At 45.7% G+C, this 23,482-nt stretch overlaps 1 protein-coding gene across 2 annotated transcripts in view; it reads right to left on the reverse strand.

Annotated features, from left to right (window-relative positions):
* Window positions 1-15,425, reverse strand: part of ARL8A (ARF like GTPase 8A) — a 55,820-nt gene extending 40,395 nt beyond the window's left edge. Inside the window, exons 1-2 of one of the 2 annotated variants that reach the window (XM_083173088.1) lie at window positions 14,912-15,401; window positions 2,219-2,299 (exon numbers count right to left, since the gene is read on the reverse strand). In XM_083173088.1, the coding sequence (XP_083029214.1) occupies window positions 2,219-2,299; window positions 14,912-15,034 (204 nt within the window). In that variant the 5' untranslated portion in view covers window positions 15,035-15,401. Of the gene's footprint in view, window positions 1-2,218; window positions 2,300-14,911 lie in introns of both variants that reach the window. The other variant, XM_083173089.1, reaches the window with a different exon arrangement.
* Window positions 15,426-23,482: the final 8,057 nt, after the last annotated feature.

Consider the following 23,482-nt stretch of genomic DNA (forward strand, 5'->3'; position numbering starts at 1 on the left):
TGGTTCAGCCCTGGCTGTGCTTATGACACCACTGATTGTTGGATCCCGCTGCTGGTTCCAAAATACGGGGAACCCCACCATTTTTTGTACCTTGTTTTTTTTGGGAACCAGGACCGGTCCAAGAGCCCAGTGCTAGTTTCTTAAATACGGGGGATCCCCACTAATTTTTATGCTCAGAAGGGGAGATTCCACTGGACCTGGTCTTTTTACTTTGCGATATTTGGTCATGTTTAGGGTGGCAACAAATTGAAAATTTGCACTCTATCACATTTGCGATTTTGATGTTTTCTAGGAGAAAACAACTGGATGCGATTTTGAATATGCCATTTTTCGACAGGTCAAAACTTGCCAATTTTACCGCAAATACTACATGTGTGATTTTCAGAAAAAGTGCGATTTCGGATGTTTTTTTTTTTTTTTAACCACGTCGCTCTATTGCCGGTCAACCTTGCCAATGTCAATCTAATGACTGTGTCCACCTTTTGACCCTCTTGACCTTAGGCATGTCGAACTTTTTCATGTGTTGACCTAATGTATGTCGACCTTAATAGACTCGACCTAATGACCGTATACCCTGCCTGGTTGTGAGTTTGTGGGGTACTGCAGTGCTCAGAGTTCAGCTGCAATTTCACAGGGCACACACTACAAAACTGCAGTTTAGGTGAGAAAAAGAAAGGCCTGTATATACTTGTGCGACTTATCCCCTTGGAGAAGACGCACTCAATCCCCCCTTGAGCTGCCTGACACCTTCCCAGGTGGCAGAATCGCATGCGGTCCTTTCACAGTATGATATATTGCATGCAATCCTAGCCAAGCCTGTCTGGCTTGGATGGGATCCAAAAGACTGCTTCTGAAGCCGTGGCGACTCGCAGGTCCTGGCTATGATGTGCACAGGACCACACATCGCATCAGACCTGCTGCCACTCACATGCAATTTGGACGCTTTTGCAGCAATCAATCGCATGAAGAGAGCACAAATTGCATGTGAATCGCAATGGCTAAAAAAAGAGACTTTGGATTGTATGCTCTTGCATAACTACTGTACATACTAAATCAGACACCCAAATTATTATTATAAGTGAAACTTTAAATATATATTGTAGTATACAAAATATAATAATCAGCCCATAGCCGGCAGCAGCTGGGGACAGCACTGTGTGTGCTGTGGTGTATGAGTAGCCCCACCTGCAGGTGTTAACACAGATATAGACAAGTACTCGTAACACTCATGTCATTAAAAGTAAACCAGCTCTATCATACATGGGAGAGAAGCAGTATAAGCTTCTCCACCATAATGATGCATCCTATATCCCCCCCCCCGCACACACATGTGACTTGCTCTTGTACCCTTGTGGCACCTCCCCTGATGACTATATCACTGTATCACGCATTCCTGGTGGTCGTTTGTTGTTTCTACTGAACTTTTTGAATATGCCGGAATATGTGAATGTATTGTTAACAAATATACTCCTGGGGATTTGTCTGAGTTCAATGGAAATCACTGATCCCTCACAGGAGGCATCAGCTGGAAAAACTGCAGCTATCTCCCTTCCTGCAGCCCCCTTCCTGCAAAGATGAAGGGGAGACCACTGGGAGCCATGGAGACCTCTGCATCAGTAAGTATCTTTCTTTTCTTCTTCAAGTGCTGCATATTATTCAGCTATGACGATAGCCGCCCAGTGGAACCACTTGGAACCAGTGAGAAGAAGCGCAACAGACAGGTTTTCTATACTGAGTATATGCAAGGTGTTTTAGTATACACTTACTACTATTACTTTGTTTACAAAAGGACGCTGCATTCATTTGTACGCAGAAAGAGGCTTTTACTGTTCATGCTTACTATGAAAATCCACATTTTGGTATTCCGTTTTAACCTTACATCAACTCTATATGAGCCCAATTGTGTGTACATGTCATATCAAATATTAGTAATGAATGCACCACCTACGGATCTTCTATAACGTGACAGTAATGAATACACCTGTGCAACAGCTCAGAGAACAGGAAAATATGAACTGTTAAGAGTCTGTTTGAGGACAGTTTTATACAGTACTGTGCTAGAGCATTGTTATTTCATAGGAACTGAGGGAAGTTATAAATGCTGTGGGTGTGGACTCACATGCAAGCCCCATAGTTCAATGAGTACATAGAAAAAGGAAATCAAATGAGACCAATCTGCTCACAAAAAAAAAATAAAAAAAAAATGCAGAAGTTTTACCTTAATGGTTACATTTCCTTTAGTGATTTTCCGCATATTAAAGCCAACGGTTGGAATCATGTCTTCATTAAATTGTCCGGACTGCAATAAAAAACATACAGAAAATTACATTCACAGAAAGGGAAGAAATTATGTCACCTTTTCTATGCTATTAGAGCCCCAATATTTTAACCAGATTAGTCAGTTGCCTTGGAGACCAGATTTGACTACCATTGTACCACATGAGGCCCAGGTTACAAAGAAACAGCAAGGGAAGTGTAAGGAAGAAACATATTCATACAACAAGGCCTTCATTATAGGAATCCTCACAGTAACTATATAGCACTGTGCAAGGCACAATCTAAATTACAGTGTCTCGCACTGCTTCCACTTCTGGAAAAACAGCCAAGTTTTGTGGCAAAGGGGGAGATTCAAGCTTTCTAAAGAGTGTACAAGTCAGCTTCCACCTAGCATTTATAGAATATGCGTAAAATAGAAGTTGTATGTAGCCTCTTTAGAAGGCTTCATACAACTCCCCCTTAGTCTTCAGTACCTGGCTTCCTTTACTGGGTACCCCAAAAATAACAGGAACATAAAATTAGGAGATCATTAGAAGTGTGATTTTTTTGCGTTCAAAAAGATATGTTCATAAACATAAGAAAATATATATTTTTTACATAATATAATTCTTGACTTAAAAGTAATTAAAAAAGTGACTCAATATGATGTAAAAAGGTGTACAGTACATTCTTATATTGAGATACTGAAAAAAGGAAAAATGGGGATCTGTATCTAAACATTATTGAACTATTATTGGATGTCTATACACATTATTCTTATCCAATTGCGGGTACTTATTTGTACAGACATTTGCTCAACTATACACTGAACATTGATTTCATACAAACACATTGATTTTATACAAACACATTGATTAGCAAAACTAGTATTGTTTACGCTTGAAAAAAGGTTTCTTAATGCACAAACTGACTCTATATAGGAAAGATGTTGTCATCATCAATTTCCTCATCCCATAAGTGTGTATATCCTTTTTACTCACTCTCCTATCTAGGTGGTATTTGGTACAGGGGACACAGGACCTCAATTAATAGTAATCCACTGTGCAACTAGGAGACTTCCCCCTTGCAAAGGACTATTTAACAGTCAATTGTTTTGTTGAATTAGTACAAGCTTTCTTCCTGGTGCCCTTCTGGGATGAAGATCCACTCACAGCATCCGCAGCTGTAGCAGAAGGGTTAGCACTCAAGGATCTCTGAGGAAGCATGGATAGCAGAGGGGTCAGTCAGGCTATGAAACTGGATGCCGGAAGACTTGATTAACTATAATATGATTGAAGATAATGATGATGATGATGATGATGATGAAGGTGTTGGTGATGGAGATTGCAGGCACTTGGCTCTAACCAAGAAAACAAAGCTAGGTGGCAGTGGACTAGTTTCTGAATTTGTAAAAAGTGACTAAATGAAAAATATAATTCATATTATGCTCTATAGGACAGTCTAAATAAAATGAAGGAATATTACAATTAGGATCTGAATGGTCATTGGGCGGAGCTCTGTGCTCTGTGTAGTTACACATTTTTATGTATATGTATATGTATCCTTTCCAGAGTCAGAGAGAACTATTAGTCTTTCCATTTCGGTATGGCAACAATGTAAGTGCACATAACTACACGCGAGAGTGTCATGGACATATATCTGAAGTGACACAAGTCGTGTGTACAGGGAAATGACTCCTGATTCTGACATCTTGATTCTTTTACACCCAGCATGGGGTTGGTGCAAGTGCCAATACTACTAATTATAGCTGCAGCATTGATTTTCACACACAGATGCATGGACCCAAGCATTAGCAGTACGGATGGTGTAATGGTTAGCATTACTGCCTCATAGTACTGAGGCCATGGGTTCGATTCCCATCATGGCGCTAACTGTGCAGAGTTTGTATATTATCCCCGTACTTGTGTGGGTTTCCTCCGGGTACTCCGGTTTCCTCCCACAATCCAAAAATATACTGGTAGGTTAATTGGCTCCCAATAAAATTAACCCTAGAATGTCTGTGTGTGCGTGTACATGTGGTAGGGAATATAGATTGTAAGCTCCACTGGGGCAGGGAGCTTACTATTAAATATTCTATGCAAAGCGCTGCGGAATATGTGTGCGCTATATAAGAAACTGTTATTAATAATAATAATAATAATTATCCCTAAGGATTGACACTTCTGCATAAGATAGTAGATCAGGCTTCCATGGCTGGCTGCCTACAGTGCTTTAGACTCATCCCTTTAATTTGTATGGAACCTATCAGTAGCCATAACTACTGTATCTCTTCCTTAAGAGTAATGTAGCAGATGTATACACATAATGGTGAAGCATAGACAAGGTCATCAGATTATGACTCCGCTTTTCAGGATAGTCACCAGTTTTTAACTTACTCACACAAAACTCAGACATAGGGTCTGATTCAGACCCACACGCTAAGCATCCTTCTTTCACTTCTTAGCGAGCGGGTAAACCCTGCCCACTGGTCAACCGATCGCCAGTCTAGACTGCCTATTATTTGCCTCGGAAATGGCAGAGAACGGGGCGGGCGCTGATGTCAGCTTGGGGACACCCAGTGTTTTTCTGAGTGCATTGACCGTTTTTGTGGGCATTACCAGGAAACACTGGATGTCCCCATGCAACAGCCCCCTGCCCACCCCAAGCATCAGGCAAGCACATGCGTATATTCTCTGATACGCATGTGCAGACCCGCACTATTGGTCCCCGCACCAAATTGGGCAAAAGCAGAACAAACTTGAATCACCCCATAGTATGGGACATCATCATAGAAAACACAAGAGATACAATCTGGTGAAAAACATATAGAGGTTGCACATTCAGAGGGAGACCATGTGTACACTGAGGCAACATTTGTGGACACAGCTTCTATGTGTACCTAAGCTAATGCTGCAGGAAGCATCTTGTGTAAATATATTGTTCATTCTAGCACTCACTAACTCGCAGTTCCTCTTCCCTGCCTGGGGTGTTAGCGACACCCCAGGCAGGGAAGAGGAACTGCATGGGTTTACAAAGATAGCGGGTTCTAGAATGAACACTATAAATACATGCTTTCGATAAGCGGTCCATGATGCAGCATGGGATCTTCTAAGAAAACACCAAGATACTCAGATGGCCATACCAGATTCATAGCGATGACTAGTAAATCTGCACTGGAAGATGTAGACACTGGTGTCGGCCGTTCCAGAAAGTGGGGGAGACATGTCCACATTTTCAGAAGCGCAGCACAGTGCTACCTCCTTGTCAGGCTGCAGCTTAGGACCCATTCTATCTTTTATCTATACAACTCTTCCATACAGATTGAGCCACCCTCATCTATTACACTGCCTTTCACAGTTGTCCCGATAATGCGTTGCAGTGCTCCTGGGCGCATGGCAGTGCAATAATTCTCACAGCATGGCATATGGCGGTACCGGTGAGTGGCATACCAGGGATCATCCACCAGATGTAGCTTTTCAAAATCACCACAGCGCATGCATCAGAGGTCTAATTCAATACTATAGCAAAAGAATCTGCATTGCACGCACGTGAAGTCTCCATTGAAATACACTATAGCACAAGAACTTCTTTTCTGTACAACACTGTACTGTACAGTATGTTAAATGGACATTTTCCTCAGAAAATACTATTGCATAGACGTGTGTCTCATTATGATATTTATAATGGGCTATGGGGACAGGTGGGCGAATATACAGTATGGTCAAAGTACGTACTGTAGCAGGTCAGACTCGGATTAACAAAATGGCTACCGTTCTTCTATGGAGCTAACAAATGCATAGTTTACACTTGTGTAAGGGTACTGCTGTATGTTTATCTCATTACGCACTGGTAGTCGTTAAACACTAGTAGTCACAGGGGCTATGGGGGTTCTGCTGTGTGATATATGTAAAGTTCAGTACATACAAATTTTTCAGCAATGGTGGAATGAGTGACTTACTGTACAGTAGTCAATTTCTACAGTATGCCTCTAATGCACATTTCCTGTGGGCAAAGGTGTACATTACTGTAAAAATGACATAATACAACATAAACAATAAAAGGAAAATTATTTTTTACAGTACACTGTATAGCAGGATAAAGGAAAGGTGTACAGTATGTAGACACATCTGTACTGTATGCAAATTGTGGATTTGTTAAACTTAGTTTTTTTATGCTGCTTTCCCACTGCCAAACCTGCTTTGACCCGTTTTTTTAAACGGTTCTTTAAACGGGTCAAAGCAGGTTTAACCCCTTTCCCACTGCATGTATTAAATGGTATATTACTGGTTAATTACCGTTTTTGTACCTTTCACATTGAACCCCTTGTGAAAGCTACAAAATGGTAATTAACCAGTAATATACCCCCCCTCACCTGGTACCTGCCCTGTGCCCACCCTCCCCTGATACTTACCTGCGTGGGGGATCCGTGCAGCGGGGTTCACGCACTTCTGGGGAGGCATCGGGTCTGGCATGGGCACAGTACTTGGGGTTCCTCTGGATGCTGGGCAGTGGGGACGCTCCGGGGTCCATCCCACATGGGCACTGTGCTGTGGATGCTGGTGGTGCAGCAGGGTCATTTCGGGGTCCATTCGGGGTCCATACGGCGTCCGGGTAGTCCCTGCAGCTGATGGGAACTAATAGTTCCCACTATGCGCATGTCTACTGAGCGCCGTGCATATCAATGTGCATATGTAATTAGCGGCTCATTGATATGCACAGCACTCATTAGATATGCGCATAGTGGGAGTATAACTATTAGTTCCCATCAGCTGCAGGGACTGCCCCGACGCTGTATGGACCCCGAAATGACCCTGCTGCACCACCAGCATCCACAGCACAGTGACCATGTGGGATGGACCCCGGAGCGTCCCCACTGCCCAGCATCCTGAGGGACCCGAAGTACTGTGCCCATGCCAGACCCGATGCCTCCCCAGAAGTGCGTGAACCCCGCTGCATGGATCCCCCACACAGGTAAGTATCAGGGGAGGGTGGGCACAGGGCAGGTACCAGGGGAGGGGGAAGTAGTGTGGTATTTTAAATACCGTTTAAGAGGCATTCCCACTGCCTTAAAAACGGTATTTAAACGTGTAGGACTCTGCTTTTTAAACGGGTTGAAATACCGGTTAACTTTAACCGGTATTTCAACTCTGGCACCTTCCCACTGCAGCCTTAAACGGTAAATTGTGGGGGAAAAACGGCAATTTACCGTTTAAGAGCTGTAGTGGGAAAGGGGTATTAGTCTGTTTAACTGAAGGCTAGATGTTCCCAGTGTTTCTTACAGTATCTTTTCTTGATGCAGTATTTATTCATAAGAAAACATTTTCACCTCACGCTACAGAGTTTAGCAGACAAAATTTATCAGCCATCAGTATTCAATCCCGGCCGAAGCATGCAGATTCAACTTTGTTTAAAGGCCAATGAGCATTATCGAAAACAGCCTCTGGATGGTCAAATACGCATTAGTTTTCGACTACTGATGGCCATTTTGGAAAATCCACAGTTTTCTACAGTCAGAAAAATGGACCCAACATTGAATAAGTGGAATATCAATTTGACCTAATCGTATCGGAAATATCAGCCAAGACTGAATACCCTTAGTTTTGTTGTCTAGTTTATAAGCATTTTTTAGCAGCCCTTATCTCATTTATTTGTATTTACAAATGTCTTTTCCCAAACTTGTGTACAAGGAAAGATTGACCACTAATGACCGACAGTGACTAGGTCAGCACCTAAGAATGGTCAACATACCTTAGGTCAACATTGTCAGAAGGTCAGACCTAGACCTAGCTTAAGGTAGACCTAGACATATTCACTCATCTGTATGCCATAACCAGGCACATCAAGGGGCTATAATGGCAAGACTTAACATTATGAAAACAATGAGAATGGGGTTCTAAGCCACCTGGTTGCCTTGACAAACATTACACTTAGAAGAGACATGTTCAGAGGATTTATTTAATCAAGCACAGGTATGTTAATCTATTTTGTTGAATCATTACATATTCCAGTAGCTACCACCAGTGATAGTTAGGTATAAAAGGGGTGAGGTGAAAGGGGGGTGTGCGATAGTGATGGAGGAAGGTGATGAGGCGGCGAAAGCGGGTGAGAGGGAAGATGGGATGTTGCCCATTACAACCAGATTCTACTTCTTATTTAGCAACTTCTAGAAGATAACAGATAATACATTTACCCCCTGTATGTCCTCTTTTGGTGAACTCATTGGCTCTTTTGACTTCCAATATCATCTCTATGCTGATAATACTGAAATCTAACATTCCTCCCTTGACCTCTCTCCGGCTCTCCTCACTCATGTTTCCAACGGTGTCTCTGCTATCCCTTCTTGGATTACCCAGCGCTTTCTTAAACTTAACATGTCTGAAGGTGCCCATACACGGTACAATTATTGAATACAATTTGAACTAGATCGCATTGCATACGTTATGCAATGCAATGAGGTGAGATCTAGTACAAAAAGTATGGGCACCTTAAAACTGATCTGATCATCTTCTCTCCCTCCTACAATAGAATCATCTTAGTGTTCATTCTAGCACCGCTATCTTTGAAAACCCATGCAGTTCCTCTTCCCTGCCTGGGGTGTCGCTGTCTGCTGTAGTGCTTCTAGCACAGTGTGGTCTGTATATCAAAACTGATATGCAAACCAGACCTGTGCTGGAAACTCCACAGCAGACAGTGACACCCCAGGCAGAGAATGAGAACTGCATGGGTTTTCAAAGATAGCGGGTGCTAGAATGAACACTAAATCTATTGATGGTACTACTATTATCTCTAACCCTCAAGTGCGTCGGCTTTGATTAATCCTTGATTCCTACTTCTACTTCAAATCACCTCTCACAAACCTGTCATTGTCATTATCCAAAGCCCTCACCCATTCCACTCCCATTTACATCTCTGACCTTATCTCCCACTACACTTCTGCCCGTTTTCTTTGCTCTGCTTATGTACGCCACCTCTCCGACCTACTGATTACTTCCTCCCACTCCTACCTCCAAGACTTTTCACATGCTGTTCCTTTTCTTTGGAAATCTCCAGCTCTACATAACTTCAAAACTATCTCACCAAAACCAAACAAATCTAAACTTAACCCTCTGTTCCATGCTCACTGCCTACACCCATTTATGTCACCCATCCGTTTGCCCTATCCCTTTAGAATGTAAAACTCTCACGAGCAGGACTCTCTTCTTTCATAAACCATCTTTGATGGCACAAAATTCTGAGATTTTCTGCCAAGCATCTGCTGATGCGGCTATGTTTATGTGCCCTGCACTTGTCCTTTATTGTATTTAACTGTAAGTCACTGTTTTTCTTAAGGTGCCCATACACGCTCTGATCCCAGCGTGTGTTCTGGGCTACAATAGCATCCATCACATCGCATTGCATGCCTTGTGCATGCAAATGCGATGAAAAGCAAGTACAAAAAGTATGGGTACTTGTTTCCTAGCACGGCGCCCGTCTTAAGGTATGCGATGGACGCGACCAACGCGATTTTAGGGCTATTTTTAGTCTTTTCCCCGATAATTAAAAAATCGCGTCCATCGCATGCCTTAAGTTAAGGCATGCGATGCGACCGACGCGACCAACGCGTTTTAACATTGAATGCATTGTATTCAATGTTGAATTCCTATGTAAAATCGGGTCCATTGTATGCCATTATAATGGCATACAATGCGACCGATGCAATGGACCCGATTTTACATAGGGAACAATGTTAAATGGGCCAATGGATTTTTCATTGTATACCCACCCTGATGGGTAATTTACATGACAAATGCCCCCCCATTGTTAACGCCACCCCACGATGAACGCCAACCCGAAGCGCTGCGAGCGCAGCGAGCCCGCGAGGGGTGGCAGTACGCATCCTCCGACCTTTTCATACCCCCACTATCCATGTCGGCATGGAGTTGATTATATATAGTGTGGCGAGCGCAGCGATCCACCAAGCCCGAAGTGTGGCGAGCGCAGCGAGCCCCACGAGGGAACGCGTAATACCTGTGAAGTAATGCGCGTGCGCTCGCCACGCTTCGGGCTCGGTGGCTCGCCACACTATATTAAATCAACTCCACACCGATGTGGATAGTGGGGGTATGAAAAGGTCGGAGGACGCGTACCGCCGCCCCTCGCGGGCTCGCTACACTCGCCACGCTTCGGGTTGGCGTTCATGTTGGAGTGGCGTTAACAATGGGGGGCCATTTGACCCATCAGGGTGGGGAAACAATGAAAATTGGGGTCTGGGGGGCATTTATTATTGGGGCCAATGTAAAAATCGGGTCTCAGGGACCATTTTACATTGGTTCCAATGTAAAAATTGCGTCGATCGCATCGCATGCGTTTTGGTTGCATGCGATGCGATCAACGCGATTTTTTGGGACACGATGGATACAATTTCCATCGCTGGTGCCGTGCTAGGAAACAAGTACCAAAGTATGTGCAGCACATACTTTTTGTACTGTGTGATGAGGTGCCGCGGTAGCGAGCACCTGAAAGCACACATCGCACCGCCGGGAATCGGAGCGTGTATGGGTTTCTTTATTCTGTTTTGTACTTTGTAATTGGGTGTGGCAAATCCATTGTGGCGCCATATAAATAAAGAATAATAATAATAATAATAATAATAAAAAAACTTAGTCATTAATGTATAAAAAAATTTAAACCTCAGAGAAAAAGGTGGCTAATGTGCAAACCTAATAATAATAATGATAATAATAAGGTCACCCATCGTTTTTATGTGCAGCCCTCCAACCAAATACTCTACTGGCTTTTCCCAATGTTTGTTCACCTTTATGTCATCTGAAATAGGATCCGTCCAATGTCTATTCACACTGGTACTGTGGAAATTACATGAACACTTAACACTGTATTTTAACTTTTGTATTGTTGTGTCCCAAATACATGTACTTCTTCCGGTGTATCAACCACACATATATATATACTCACTACATATTATCATCTGCAAAAAGGCATATCTTGCTTTGTAGGACACATATAATATCACTATTATAATTGTGCAAGCATTTACTGACCATCATCAAGCACAGGTTCGGTCAGAAATCCTGGCAGATGTTTGTAATAAGTATTTTTACCTTTATTCTAACCCACCCCTTTCTTGCAGCCTACCCCTAACTTCCCCCTCTCAGAGTAGAACACTAACTGTACACTTCTGCAGCCTAACCCTACCCACCCCCAGCCACGCAGCCTAAACCAAATTCTCCCCATAGTGTCTAACCCTAACCCCAGTACTTTTCTCTGAAATCTCGGTTGCAACCTCTTTGCACAAAAATAGGTCTTGTCAAAAATATAAAGCAACAAAAACGGTGTGGAGGCAGTGAGAAATGATAGTAGTACAAAGCCACCAACACCCATATCAGCGGCTTTTCGGCGGGGGAGGGCAGCATCAGTGCTTGCTATGCTGAGGGGGAAAAGGAGTGATGGTGGGAGGAGCAACAGCCATGCTGTGGCTGAAGCATGAGGGTCGTTAACAAGAACCTCCCCTGTCTGAACATCTGAACATGCAGGACGAGGTATGGGGTCAGTAACCCCTTCAGGTTTGTCCTGCCCCAGCAAAATCCACCACAGAGCGTAGGGCCACCCCCCCCCCTCATCTCCGCTCCGGTGATCATACGCTAGAGCTCCCCTGCCGCTGCCCCAGCCACCGTTCACAGCAGACAGTGAGGTGGCAGGCTTGGGGATGTTCGGGTGGCCTCGGGCACCCTAACTCCCGAGCACTCCCGAGTCCCCCCCCCCCCCCCCCCCCGAGACACGGCAAACATCCCGAGACTGCCGCCTGCTCACTGCAACTAATGGTGGCGGGGGCAGCAGCACTCAGGCATATGATTGCTGGAGTAGAGGGGCTCACACTGTGGGGGGGTGCCTGGAGAGGTTATGCACCAGTGGTGCGCAGTTGCAGGCACCACTGGCGCACACCTTCCTATTGTTGGTATGCCCAGAAATTTTCCAGGACAGCGGCAGCGCAGCTGAGCCTGGAAAACTTCCAGGCATACCACTGAAGTGGTTAATGATGTGTACACAATATCGCTCAGAAAGCCCGATCACAATATCGCCTAGTGTTTAGGGGGTTTAAAGAAGTCATCACACTAAAGATATTTTGAATATCTACTGGAATACGTCAGACCAGCTGCATGACCCACTCTTAACTGTTGCCATCTACGTTTCCCCTCTTGTTATTTTTGTGGCCACCTTGGGGGCAGAAGCTGCCACCAGAGAATCTGTGAATATGTTGTAGTACACAAACATGATGCTAGGCAGACTGAGCACAAAGTAATTCTTAGGTGGAAACAATTATAAATGAGTGTCCATGAAGCCCCAAGATAAAAGCCTTCTCTAAAAGCATAAGGAATGACCAAAAACTGGTGCACTGACACCTTTTATCCACTAGTGTTTTATAAAAGGAAATAATAAAAGGCATACGATACAAACTCTATACAGATCTTTGCATGGTTCGGGGGAAAAAATGGCAGTAACATACAGTAGTGTTAATTGTAGCACCCGCCATATTTGAAAACCCATGTAGTTCCTCTTCCCTGCCTGGGGTGTCAAGTTTAAAATGTAATTTCCAATCTTAACTGGCATTTTCCTTTATTATCTATATAATCTAACGTGATCATTCTAGCACCCGCCATCTTTAAAACCCATGCAGTTCCTGTTCCCTGCTTGGGGTGTCGCTGTCTGTTGTGGTGTTTCTAGCACAGGTCTGCTTTGCATATCAGTGCTGATATACAGACCACACTGTGCTAGAAGCACTACAGCAGACAGGCAGGGAAGAGGAACTGCATGGGTTTTCAAAGGTGGCGGGTGCTACAATGAACACTAATACATGGCCAAACAGCTGTTGTGAAACTATACATCCCAGCATGCCTTGCTATAGTCTTAACATTCCTTAATAGAAAAACTGTGGCAAGGCATGATAGAACTTGTAGTTTCTCAACAGCTGGAGGGCCATAGTTTGGCCATGCCTGATCTACATGGATGTCATGTCTCCAATGGGAGCAGGTGCACGTATCCCCACTGCCAATGACTGAGAGGAGTAAGCCACCCTACAGAAGACAAGAGGAGGACTGAATGGTGATTACAGTGGGAAGGGATGTTATAGGAACAGGGAGTGACCAGGTCCAGTGTAATATTACAATAATATTTGTTAAAAATGTACTTAAAAAACAAACAACAACAAAAACAAATCTTCAATTAGGAGAAAATACAAATTCTTAACTAAAATTACAAAACTAATAGGTACCAAAATATTGTAAGATGGGCAGGTCTCCACAATAGGACTTATTCAGAGGGGTTGCAATATTGACACAGCAGATATTCGTAGGCCCCATAGCAAAGGTTTGTAAGGGCCCCCTATTAAGCAATTGATGGAGAAAAATGTATGTAAAACATATTACTTAGACAGTAAAGATGGGACCCTTCAGCTCTGGGCCCCATAGCAGCTGCAACCCTTGCACCTATGGTAGTTACGCCCTTGACTGCAAGACATAGCAAGTGTAGCAGCTTCCCCCAAGTGAACAGATGCCTACCGAAGCCATTGCACCTGTGGGGAACATCGGCTCTCTGAGTGCCTCCATTGCAGTGCAAAATATCCATGGGAGCCCTGTTGCTGACGCCCTGTTTTATGCACATGAGGTTTCAGTTGCACACTTGTGCCTGGAAAATGGTCACAACACACTTAAATTTTTAGAAGACACTTCCCGTTACCTCCCCCCAAAAACCTCCCTGTCAAGCACTCTGGGACTGAATCCTCGATGCGAGCGGCAACGCAAAGGTACTTTGGCCAATGCCCACCGCAGCTGCAACGCATGCCAATAATCGTTCAGTTGCGACATCCTAAGTCATCTGAATCAGGCCAACAATCTACGAAGGTCAGGAACTCACTGAAGGACAGATTCTCTAAGCTTCAAAAATGACAAAATGGAGAGTGATAAACAGCCAGCCAATCAGCTCCTACCTGATCTTTTTCAAACACAGTCTGTGACATGGCAGGTAGGAGCTGATTGGCTGGCTGTTTATCACAGATTCGTTCATTTTTACAGATGTACAATATTCCTTTTACAAAACCTTACTGCTGTAATATGTGTATACTGTATATTATGAATGTTATACATACATGTCCTTAATGTGTTTCCACTAAAGTCTGCATATGCAGCAGCACATAGAGGCCTAATGGCATTTCTATGGATCTATTTGTGTGTCTGGTGTCAGAATAATGTACCCCATAACTGTGAATGTGTGTATAAGACAATGCAGTGTGCTCTGTCAGTGTAGCTGTGAGGCCTAGCATGATAGATTAGGGTGGTACACAATTTCCTGCTGAACAGTCAAAAAGCTGCGGCTACATATATTTTTACAGCATCACTGATCAACCTGTCTGGACAATACAATGTATATGTTTTACTGTAACCACGAACAGTCAGTGCTTCATTATTTATACCAATACGAAAATAGGCAAGATTATTGTTATTGTATAAGGAGAATCATGGCTGTAGTAATCAATATACAGATACACTGTATTTGTATAGAAATAATGCGATCTATACGAATAATCCCAGTGGGAGAGCTGTAATTACACGCCATGCCTGAGCCCCACTCCCTGGCCGGGCCTCCTGCTGCCCCCATCTCTCACCGCAATCACGTTCACAAAGGTGGTCTTCCCAGAGTACTGCAGCCCCACCAGGGTCAGCTCCATCTCCTCCTTCCAGAACAGAGCCTTGAACCAGTCCAATAGCTTGTTAAATAGGGCCAGCATTTCCAGGTACAGTGCTGAGAGGGCAGGAGACGATCCAGGACCCTGCTACCTCCCCGAGCCTAGCTGCAGATGGAGCCTCGCTGCTTACTGCTTATCCCAGCAGGTCTATACGAGGATGTATAGGAGCTATGCCGCCCGCAGCCGCTGCAGCGATGTGCACATACAGAGTACAGTACAGGCGGCGGCGGGTGCTGGAGACAGTAAGTACCCTAATAACGCTGCTCTGTGTGGGTGCTGCTGCTTCTCCCGTCTCCCAGCAGTCAGTATATGCCGCTGATATATGGGTGGGGCGATGAGCGGTACCCACCATCTCCTCCTGTTCTCTCCCCTCCTCCTCCCTGACACACACACAAAGGGGAAGGGATGAGAGAGCTCTGGGCTGAGCCTCCATCCTGCGCCTCCTGCCGCCCTCTCTGTCTTGGAGGAATCGACGCGCGTGAGCTTGTGTGGGAAAGTGATCCCACGCGCTAGTGTCCCTGAGGTGCAGCTGTGATCACAGCAGTAGCACATGATCAGCACCTTGTCATTTGAGAATACTGCGTATGGAGACCTGCTTCCTGTGCTAAGTGCAGGGCTACAGGGTAGCAGACCATAGGTGCCGAGCAGTGGTGTAACTAGCGGTAGGCAGCCACAGCGATGGCGGGTGGAGCCGGGGCCACAGGGGCGCAAGTATTGGAGAGGTGCGCTGGGCAACCTTCTCCATGGCAACTCCAGCAGAAGCCCGCAGGCTGTTTGTCCCCTGCAGCCACCATCCGGTTGAGTCTATTTTATAGTGGGCTAAAGGGCCTTGTCCCTCCAGGCACTATGATTTAGCCCACTCATTACAAATAGGCTATATCCTAGTGGGCTAAAGGACAGGTTAGGGATGGCCATCGTTGCCTTTGCCATCGATGGTTGCCATCGATGGCAAAAGTGCAACTGACCATCGATAGTGTATAAGTATGCAATGGATGACCATCGATGTTTTTACATATCGATGGTCATCTATTTGCTTTGAAAGATTGGCCTCTGGGCCAATCAAAATACGGGGGGCGGGGCTTCACGGGTGTCAGGGGCGGAGCTATGCTCCGTGTCCAGGCCCCTAGATGAAAAAAGAAAAATGTAATTATTCAGTTAAGCCTGACATCGATGGTGGGAAACCATCTGGTTCTCCCCCATCGATGTCAAAACTATTCGACATCGACCATAAACCATCGATGTTTTCGAATCATCGATGGTCGATGGCCATCCCTAGGACAGGTCCTTTTAGTCATTTTGCCTACTCAATAAAACTAGGCTATTTCTTAGTGGGCTAAAGGACCTGGTCCCTCTATCCACTTTGATTTAGCCAATTCATTAAACTTAGGCTATATCCTAGTGGTCTAAAAGACTCACTTAAAGAACCAGGTCCTTTAGGCCACTTGATCATAGCCCATTTTATATAAGTAGGCTAAATCCAAGTGGGCAAAGGGACCTGATATTTTATTATCATCTGGTGTAAAGGACCAGGTCCTTTAGGCCACTTGATTATAGCCCATTTTATATAAGTAGCCTAAGAAGAGAAGTGCGGAAGAGAAGTGCGGGGTGAAGCTATCAGCCACACTCCTCTAGGTGGAGAGCTTGTGGGCGTAGTTGGATCTCTTGGGCCAGTAGTGTCATGAGGTGGGAGGAAGGTTAGTTACTGCCGGGTGCCACTGCCAGCAAGTGTGGATCCATGGCAGGAACCGGTTATGTGACTAGCTTGGTTAGCACAGATGAGGAGAAGCGAATCAGCTGCAATTGGGATGCAGTGACTGAAGCACCACAGATCAGGGAATGGAACAAGCTGTGGGTGCTACTGAAACAGGTGAGGTTGCATACAACAAGTGGTGGGGCCAAGGGATGGAACATGGAAGCGAGAAGAGAGGGAGCGAAATAAAGACAGGATAGTACAACAAACAGGAGGAGAGGATACGGAAAGGAATACTGGCAGAAAGGACACATATATTGGCACATTTAGGTAAAAGGAGCACAGACAAAGGCTCTGAGAGGCATAAGAGGAACAGATAGTCATAACAGGGCACAGTCAAGGCCCCCATACCCTATGTGATTTTGGCCCGATTTCACTCTATTCTTGCGAATCAGGCCAAGAAATCATGTGAAATTGGCCCAAATTGCATGTGAATGACATCTGATCCGATGCGTGGTCCCGGGCGTTCAGATCAGAGCTGGAGAGCATACGTGCTGCACATAAGATAAACCTTATGTGCAGCCGTCAGCGGCACATCGATCGTATCACATCCGATGTAGGGGGAGGGGGCACTAAGAGCCAGGCGGATGAATGAAATTAAAAAAACCACCGCCTGCAGCTTCCAGGGATTTATTACATGTAAAAAATGGCACATCCAGTGCCATATAGTATGTGAGCTCTCCCAAGGAGCTGCCAGGGTAATCAGGTCAGACTTGGATTTTAGAGGCACAAGGAGGCAGAATGGGGGATGGACACAAAAGGAACTATGGGACACAAATTGACGGCCTTACTGCAGTGTCTTTCCCTTTCTCTCCGATGTATGTAGACTAAACCGCAGTACCTCCTGTGTGTAGATCCCAGCAGCATTTGTACACTGAACGCTGATTGAACATTACACTTAAACAGAAAAAATATATGCGTTTAAAAAAACTCATTTGCCTGTGAGAACCCTTCTGCAGACCTGCCATAAAAATATGACCTGCTATTTCCAAAGTGGCGACTTGCTAAATAAAAGTGACAATTACTAACCAATCTATCTCTAAGATTGAATGTGCATACACACTAAGCGATTTAGCCCGAAGCACACCTGGGACAAGTGCCCTCCGGGTATGGTCTATATAGTAGTATTCACTGCATTGAGTGAATTTGATTAAAAATACGTATAAGCAATTCTATCAGCCAAGCATATGTATCCAGTTTGTTTATAGATGTGGAGAAAAATCTTTTTGCAACAATTTACTGAGTGTATCATTTTGTTATAAACTAACAGATTGTATCAATAAAGATACTACATTAACCCATACTATCACAAACGGACATACATCAGGCAATTCCAACCTAAAAAGCACCAATACCGGTGCTGTGCGTCTACAACTTATAGCAGCGGGTGATCGCACCTATTGAACCCTGCTCTATAGTTTACATATAATATGTATTGTTAGACTATTGCTTATACCTAATCCCCCCTTTTACAATACGCTCCCCTACAGGCCTGTAGAGATAGCGGTATCTGTCATTAATAAACGATAAATTGCCACATTCACCATGGACCAATTTATGTGCCTATTTCTGTATGTGTGTACACACCAGGCAGATTCCAGTCAAGGACGCATTAGGTCATACAGACAGTATCTGAGGAGACCCACTTAGTAGGGATACCCGACACGACTGAGGATTTTTTACCTATAAACCTATGCGCCTCTAGTGTGACAGTACAAAATATTACCGAACAGAAAGGCAATCAATTGTGTCAATACTAATTTGACTATACCGAGATATGCTACTGACTAAGATCCACTAATCCATATAAGGCCTCTCTGCAGACTCGCAGTAACAATACTATTTGTCAGTAAAAGAATTACCACAGACAATGAAGGGTATAACCAATTTATTGTAAAAACACTGGGTACGGGGGCGTGGCCTAGACTCCGAGCAGGGAAGACAAGTTTTTGCTGAGCTCCCGGTCCTGTCACCTTAAAGACATCCTTGGGCCAGACCTGGGAGACTGTTCCAGCACCCTGCCATCCCCAAACATCCCGACACCCACCCTGGATGAGGACTCCCGGCGGCGGAGGGGGAGAACCGCTGGCGAGGACGTCTACAGACCGCAGCCTGCTCCGTGAACAGAAGCCACGGCCTAAATTTCCGGATCCCGCCGGCCGCGCGTCGACGCTCCTGGAGCCACGGGCACCCGCACGGAGACCGGGTTAAGTGCGGACTGCCCACCATACAGCCTCCCCCGGCTCCCTCTCTTCACGCCGACCGCCGGACCGGGACACCCTGTACCTGCCGGTGCACTAGTGGAGAGCCGGCGGCCTAGGCAGGCGGCGAGGCTGCGGCGGGGGTGGGTCCCTCTACCACACCTCATCTGTCGCTTATGCCTGGAACTGTGGGCATATTGGGGCACCTTCCAACTCGCCCCCTCCTGGATTGGACCCCTCTGAGCACCCAGAAATCAACCCATCACCTGCATCACTGTGGGGTGAGTCTCCAAGACAGGGACCCCCCTGTTGTGTGCAACGTGGGGCTGCAGTGCAGGGCTGGTGCCTGGAGGGTAAGCTCCCTTTGGGGCCCCTGTGCTTATACCCCGATTTCCCCAGAATATCCCTATATACCACCCTTTGACCTGAGACACCCCCTCCTGTTTTTGGCAATTGCCCATCCACCTGACTGCCCTGTCCTCAGAAAGGCATTTTAGCTGCTAGTCTTGCCTGGCTGATTGTCACCATCCCCACTAACCCTGCATCTGACAGCCCAGCTTTCCCTGTGTGGGTCTCTCGACTCCTGCCACCCCTTGCTCTCTGTACTGTGCTGGAGAGATTATAGAGTGGGCTATAGCTGGGTGGAGCTGCAACGTGGGTTGTGGGCAACGCCACTACCTAAAATAATCTGCTACACTACTGAGGAGGGGACTGCACGATCTCCTCTACTCCTACCTCCCACATCTTTATTAACCATCAGTTCCGCTCACCTGAAACTGCTCTGCTGTTCTACCCCCGGCGCTAGGGCCCGCTGCTGGACACGGACTTGTCAGCCTGGGGCTGTGGACTCACAGCAAGATCAGTCTTCACCTTCCTACCCATTCCTTGTGTGAATTGGACTACTCGACTGTTGCCCTCTTGGACCGTTGGGCCACCCCATGCCTGGCATGGATAAATACGTTGCTAAACCCCAGAGGGGCTCAAGAAAACTGCAGCAGCGGAGTGGCCGGGGAAAGGATAGCCACTCCGGGGTCCTCCACCGGGTCCAGCCCCCCTGGTACGGGATCGTCCAAAGCGGCCGATGGCCCTGTCCCTCCATCCTCACCCCCTAGGGACCTGGTCTCAACCAACGAAATCACATCCATATTGGCCTCCCTCCTAGACAAAAAATTGACACCGCTTAAAGAGTCAATAGATTCCGCCCTTGCACAAATTGTACAACATGATCAACGTTTAACTGAGGCAGAACAGAGACTATCCGATCTGGAGGAAGAACTGACCGCCACCAAAGCCACTGTCTCCTCGCAGGAAAAACTACTGTCTTCCATTCACGATAAGCTGGAAGATTTGGAAAATCGGAACAGGAGGAATAACATCAGGATCATAGGCATTCCAGAGAGTGTCAAGACCGTGGCCCTCATGCCTCTTGTCTCCGAGTGGTTGCCACGTACTCTGGGCTGTGTCCCGCCGACTGGTGAGATTAGGGTAGAAAGGGTACACCGGATTGGCCCAGACCGACAACAATCCAGGGATAGGCCTAGGCCGGTCATCCTTCGCATCCTGAACTATGCAGACAAAGTTGCCCTAATGGACGCTTATAGGAAATGTTCAAGCCTGCACTACGAAGGAGCTAAACTTCTGCTCTTTCAGGACTTCTCCTACCTAGTCGGGATGAAGCGGAGGGAATTCTCCCCAATTTGCAAGCAGTTGTTTGAGATGAACTACCGGTTTGCCTTGTTATATCCGGCCAGGCTCCGGGTTATCCATGATGGCAAGCCTTACTTCTTGGATAATCCACAGTCTGCAAGAAACTTCGTTGACTCCTTGGCCTTGCAGGCTTCTTCAAATATGGACGATGCGGACTGAATTAATACACACCGGCAGCTATTTCATCCATCACTGATGATAAGTTCACACCTATTAGATCGAAGTTCTACTTCTGGTATTATTTCTCTAATAACTGTCTGATATGTTTCATGCTTGTTCCTGTTAATCTTGGTGTCTGGCCCGGACTTGTTTGTGTCCTAGACCAATACACCAACTATCAAACTGGAAGGGCTATGTGTAATACCCGGGCCCTGGTAGATGTGGCTTGGAGATTTTACTTGAATGGGATCTCCACGTTACACACCACTTTCATCTTTGTTGCCCAAGCCCTACTTCCCTTTTCCCCCCTCAGGTATTCATTTGCCAACTATATTTTGTGTCGTTCATCACAATTACTCATTTGGGCCTTTAAAAAAGTTAAAAAGTTAGTAGTTTTCATGATCACCTTGTTTAGGTTCTACGGTACAAGTTATGTGCTATATGACTCGGATTGATGCAGTGAGTCACCCCTACTCCCCCATAGCCTGCTCGCTGGGACGGGCTGGGGACTCTATCTTGCTTTATTAATCAAATTCTGCAAGCCTAGGGCAGGTATAGGTTAATGGCACACACTGCATCTCATTGTTTAACTAGAACACAGACCACTTTGAAGTTTGTATCGTGGAATGTGGAGGGGGTGAACTCACCGGTCAAAAGACGTAAGGTCGTTAAACATCTGAAACGCATACGTCCAGATGTGGCCTTTTTGCAAGAGACGCACTGGGACGATAAAGACCCCAATGTGCTCAGAGACTCTTGGATTGGTGAGTTCCGGGCTGCTTCATTCTCCGCCAAACGCAGGGGTGTCCTAATCTTATTCAGAAAGCATCTACCCTATACTATCAGGGATACATGGTCGGATCCAGAGGGCCACTTCCTATTCATTAAGATAGAGCTATGTGGCTCTCCCTATACATTAGCGGCAATTTATGCCCCCCCCCCCAAGCCCTAACGCCCCCTTTTTCACCTCTTTATACACCAAATTACTGTCTTGGCGGGAAGGGGAATTGATAATAGGTGGCGATTTTAATAATGTCCTATCGGAAGGGCTGGACAGATCTGGACGACAAGTTAGGGCCAGTACGAGCGTTGTCTCTTCCCCCCTTTCCTTGCTACTTGACTCATTGGGCACATGTGATCCCTGGAGATGCCAACACCCTACCTCCCGAGAATATACCTTTTATTCCCATCCCCATGACACATCGTCACGTATTGATTTTTGGCTGATTGCCAACTCCCTATACCAATGTGTGTTGGAGTCAGGTATAGGTCCTTTAGACCTGTCGGATCATGCATGGATCTGGTTTACATTAACCCTAAAACATCCCCTTACCACCTCATATAATTGGAGATTTCCCTCCTATCTGGCTTCAAATTACATCTAAAGCAAGCCTTCTCCACTTACGCCTCAGATAATGTCCAGCATTTAGACGATATTCACCTCTTTTGGGCGGCATCCAAGCCGGTTGTTAGGGGCCAGGTGATGGAATATGTAGCCAGGAGACAGAAAAAATTAAATGTTGCCATTGCTGACCATAGTAATCGCTTATCTAAAGCTTACAATGACTTACTCCTCAAAAAATCTGACGCAACCAGAACAGTGTATATGGAAGCCAAGAGGGAGTACGACTCCTTGTGCACGGAGAGAGCTCAATTCTCTTATGACATTTCACGTAACAAATTCTTCCGCAGCTCCAACAAGACGGGGAGACTGCTGGCCAATTTGGTTCGCTCACAATCCACCCCCCCTACATATACTTCAGATAACCACCCCTGGTGGCTCCTTGGCCACTGACTCTAGGGAAATTTCTGTAGCATTTCAAGATTACTATAAAAGTCTATATGAAGCCCCCACTGACAAACCCTTAGAGGGCCTGAACTTTTTGCAACAGGCCCAACTGCCCACTCTGACGGCAGAAGAGAGTGAATCCCTTGGTGCCCCTGTATCAGAACCCGAGCTGGTAGCTGTCATTAAATCCCTAAAAAAAGGTAAGTCCCCTGGGCCTGACGGCTTCAGCGCGGAATACTATCAGATAATGAAAGATAGCCTGGTCCCCCATCTTCTTCTCTTGTATAACTCTATATTGCAGGGACGCCCACCACCCACTGACTTTACAGCTGCGCGTATAGTCGTGTTCCCGAAACAGGGTAAAGACCCCAGCCTTGTAAAATCATACCGCCCTATATCACTCCTAAATCAGGATCTAAAAATCTTCACAGCGCTATTGGCCAGCAGGCTCCAACGGATCTTACACAGGATCCTACATCCGGCCCAAAATGGCTTTGTGAAAGGTCGCACCTCCGTGCACAACATTCGTACCTTGGCAGCGGCACTAATACAGTATAGACATCTGAAAAATAGAGAGGCGATTATAGTCAGCTGTGATGCTGACAAGGCTTTCGATCGCGTCTCCTGGTGTCACCTCCTAAGAATATTTGAGCTACAACGTTTTGGGGAGAATTTTATAAACGTTTTCAAAATGCTATACGCCTCTCCTGCAGCATGTATAACAATTAATGGTTTGAACTCATCCTCATTCAGGTTGGCCAGGGGAACACGTCAGGGCTGCCCACTATCTCCTCTGTTATTTAACATAGCGCTTGATCCCTTGATATGCACTTTTTGCAGAGAGACCTCTTGGCGTGGCTTAGATCTGGGTGGGTCGGAGGTGA

The sequence above is a fragment of the Crinia signifera genome, chromosome 2, assembly GCF_055691185.1.
Source record: "Crinia signifera chromosome 2, ASM5569118v1, whole genome shotgun sequence".
Taxonomy (NCBI): domain Eukaryota; kingdom Metazoa; phylum Chordata; class Amphibia; order Anura; family Myobatrachidae; genus Crinia; species Crinia signifera.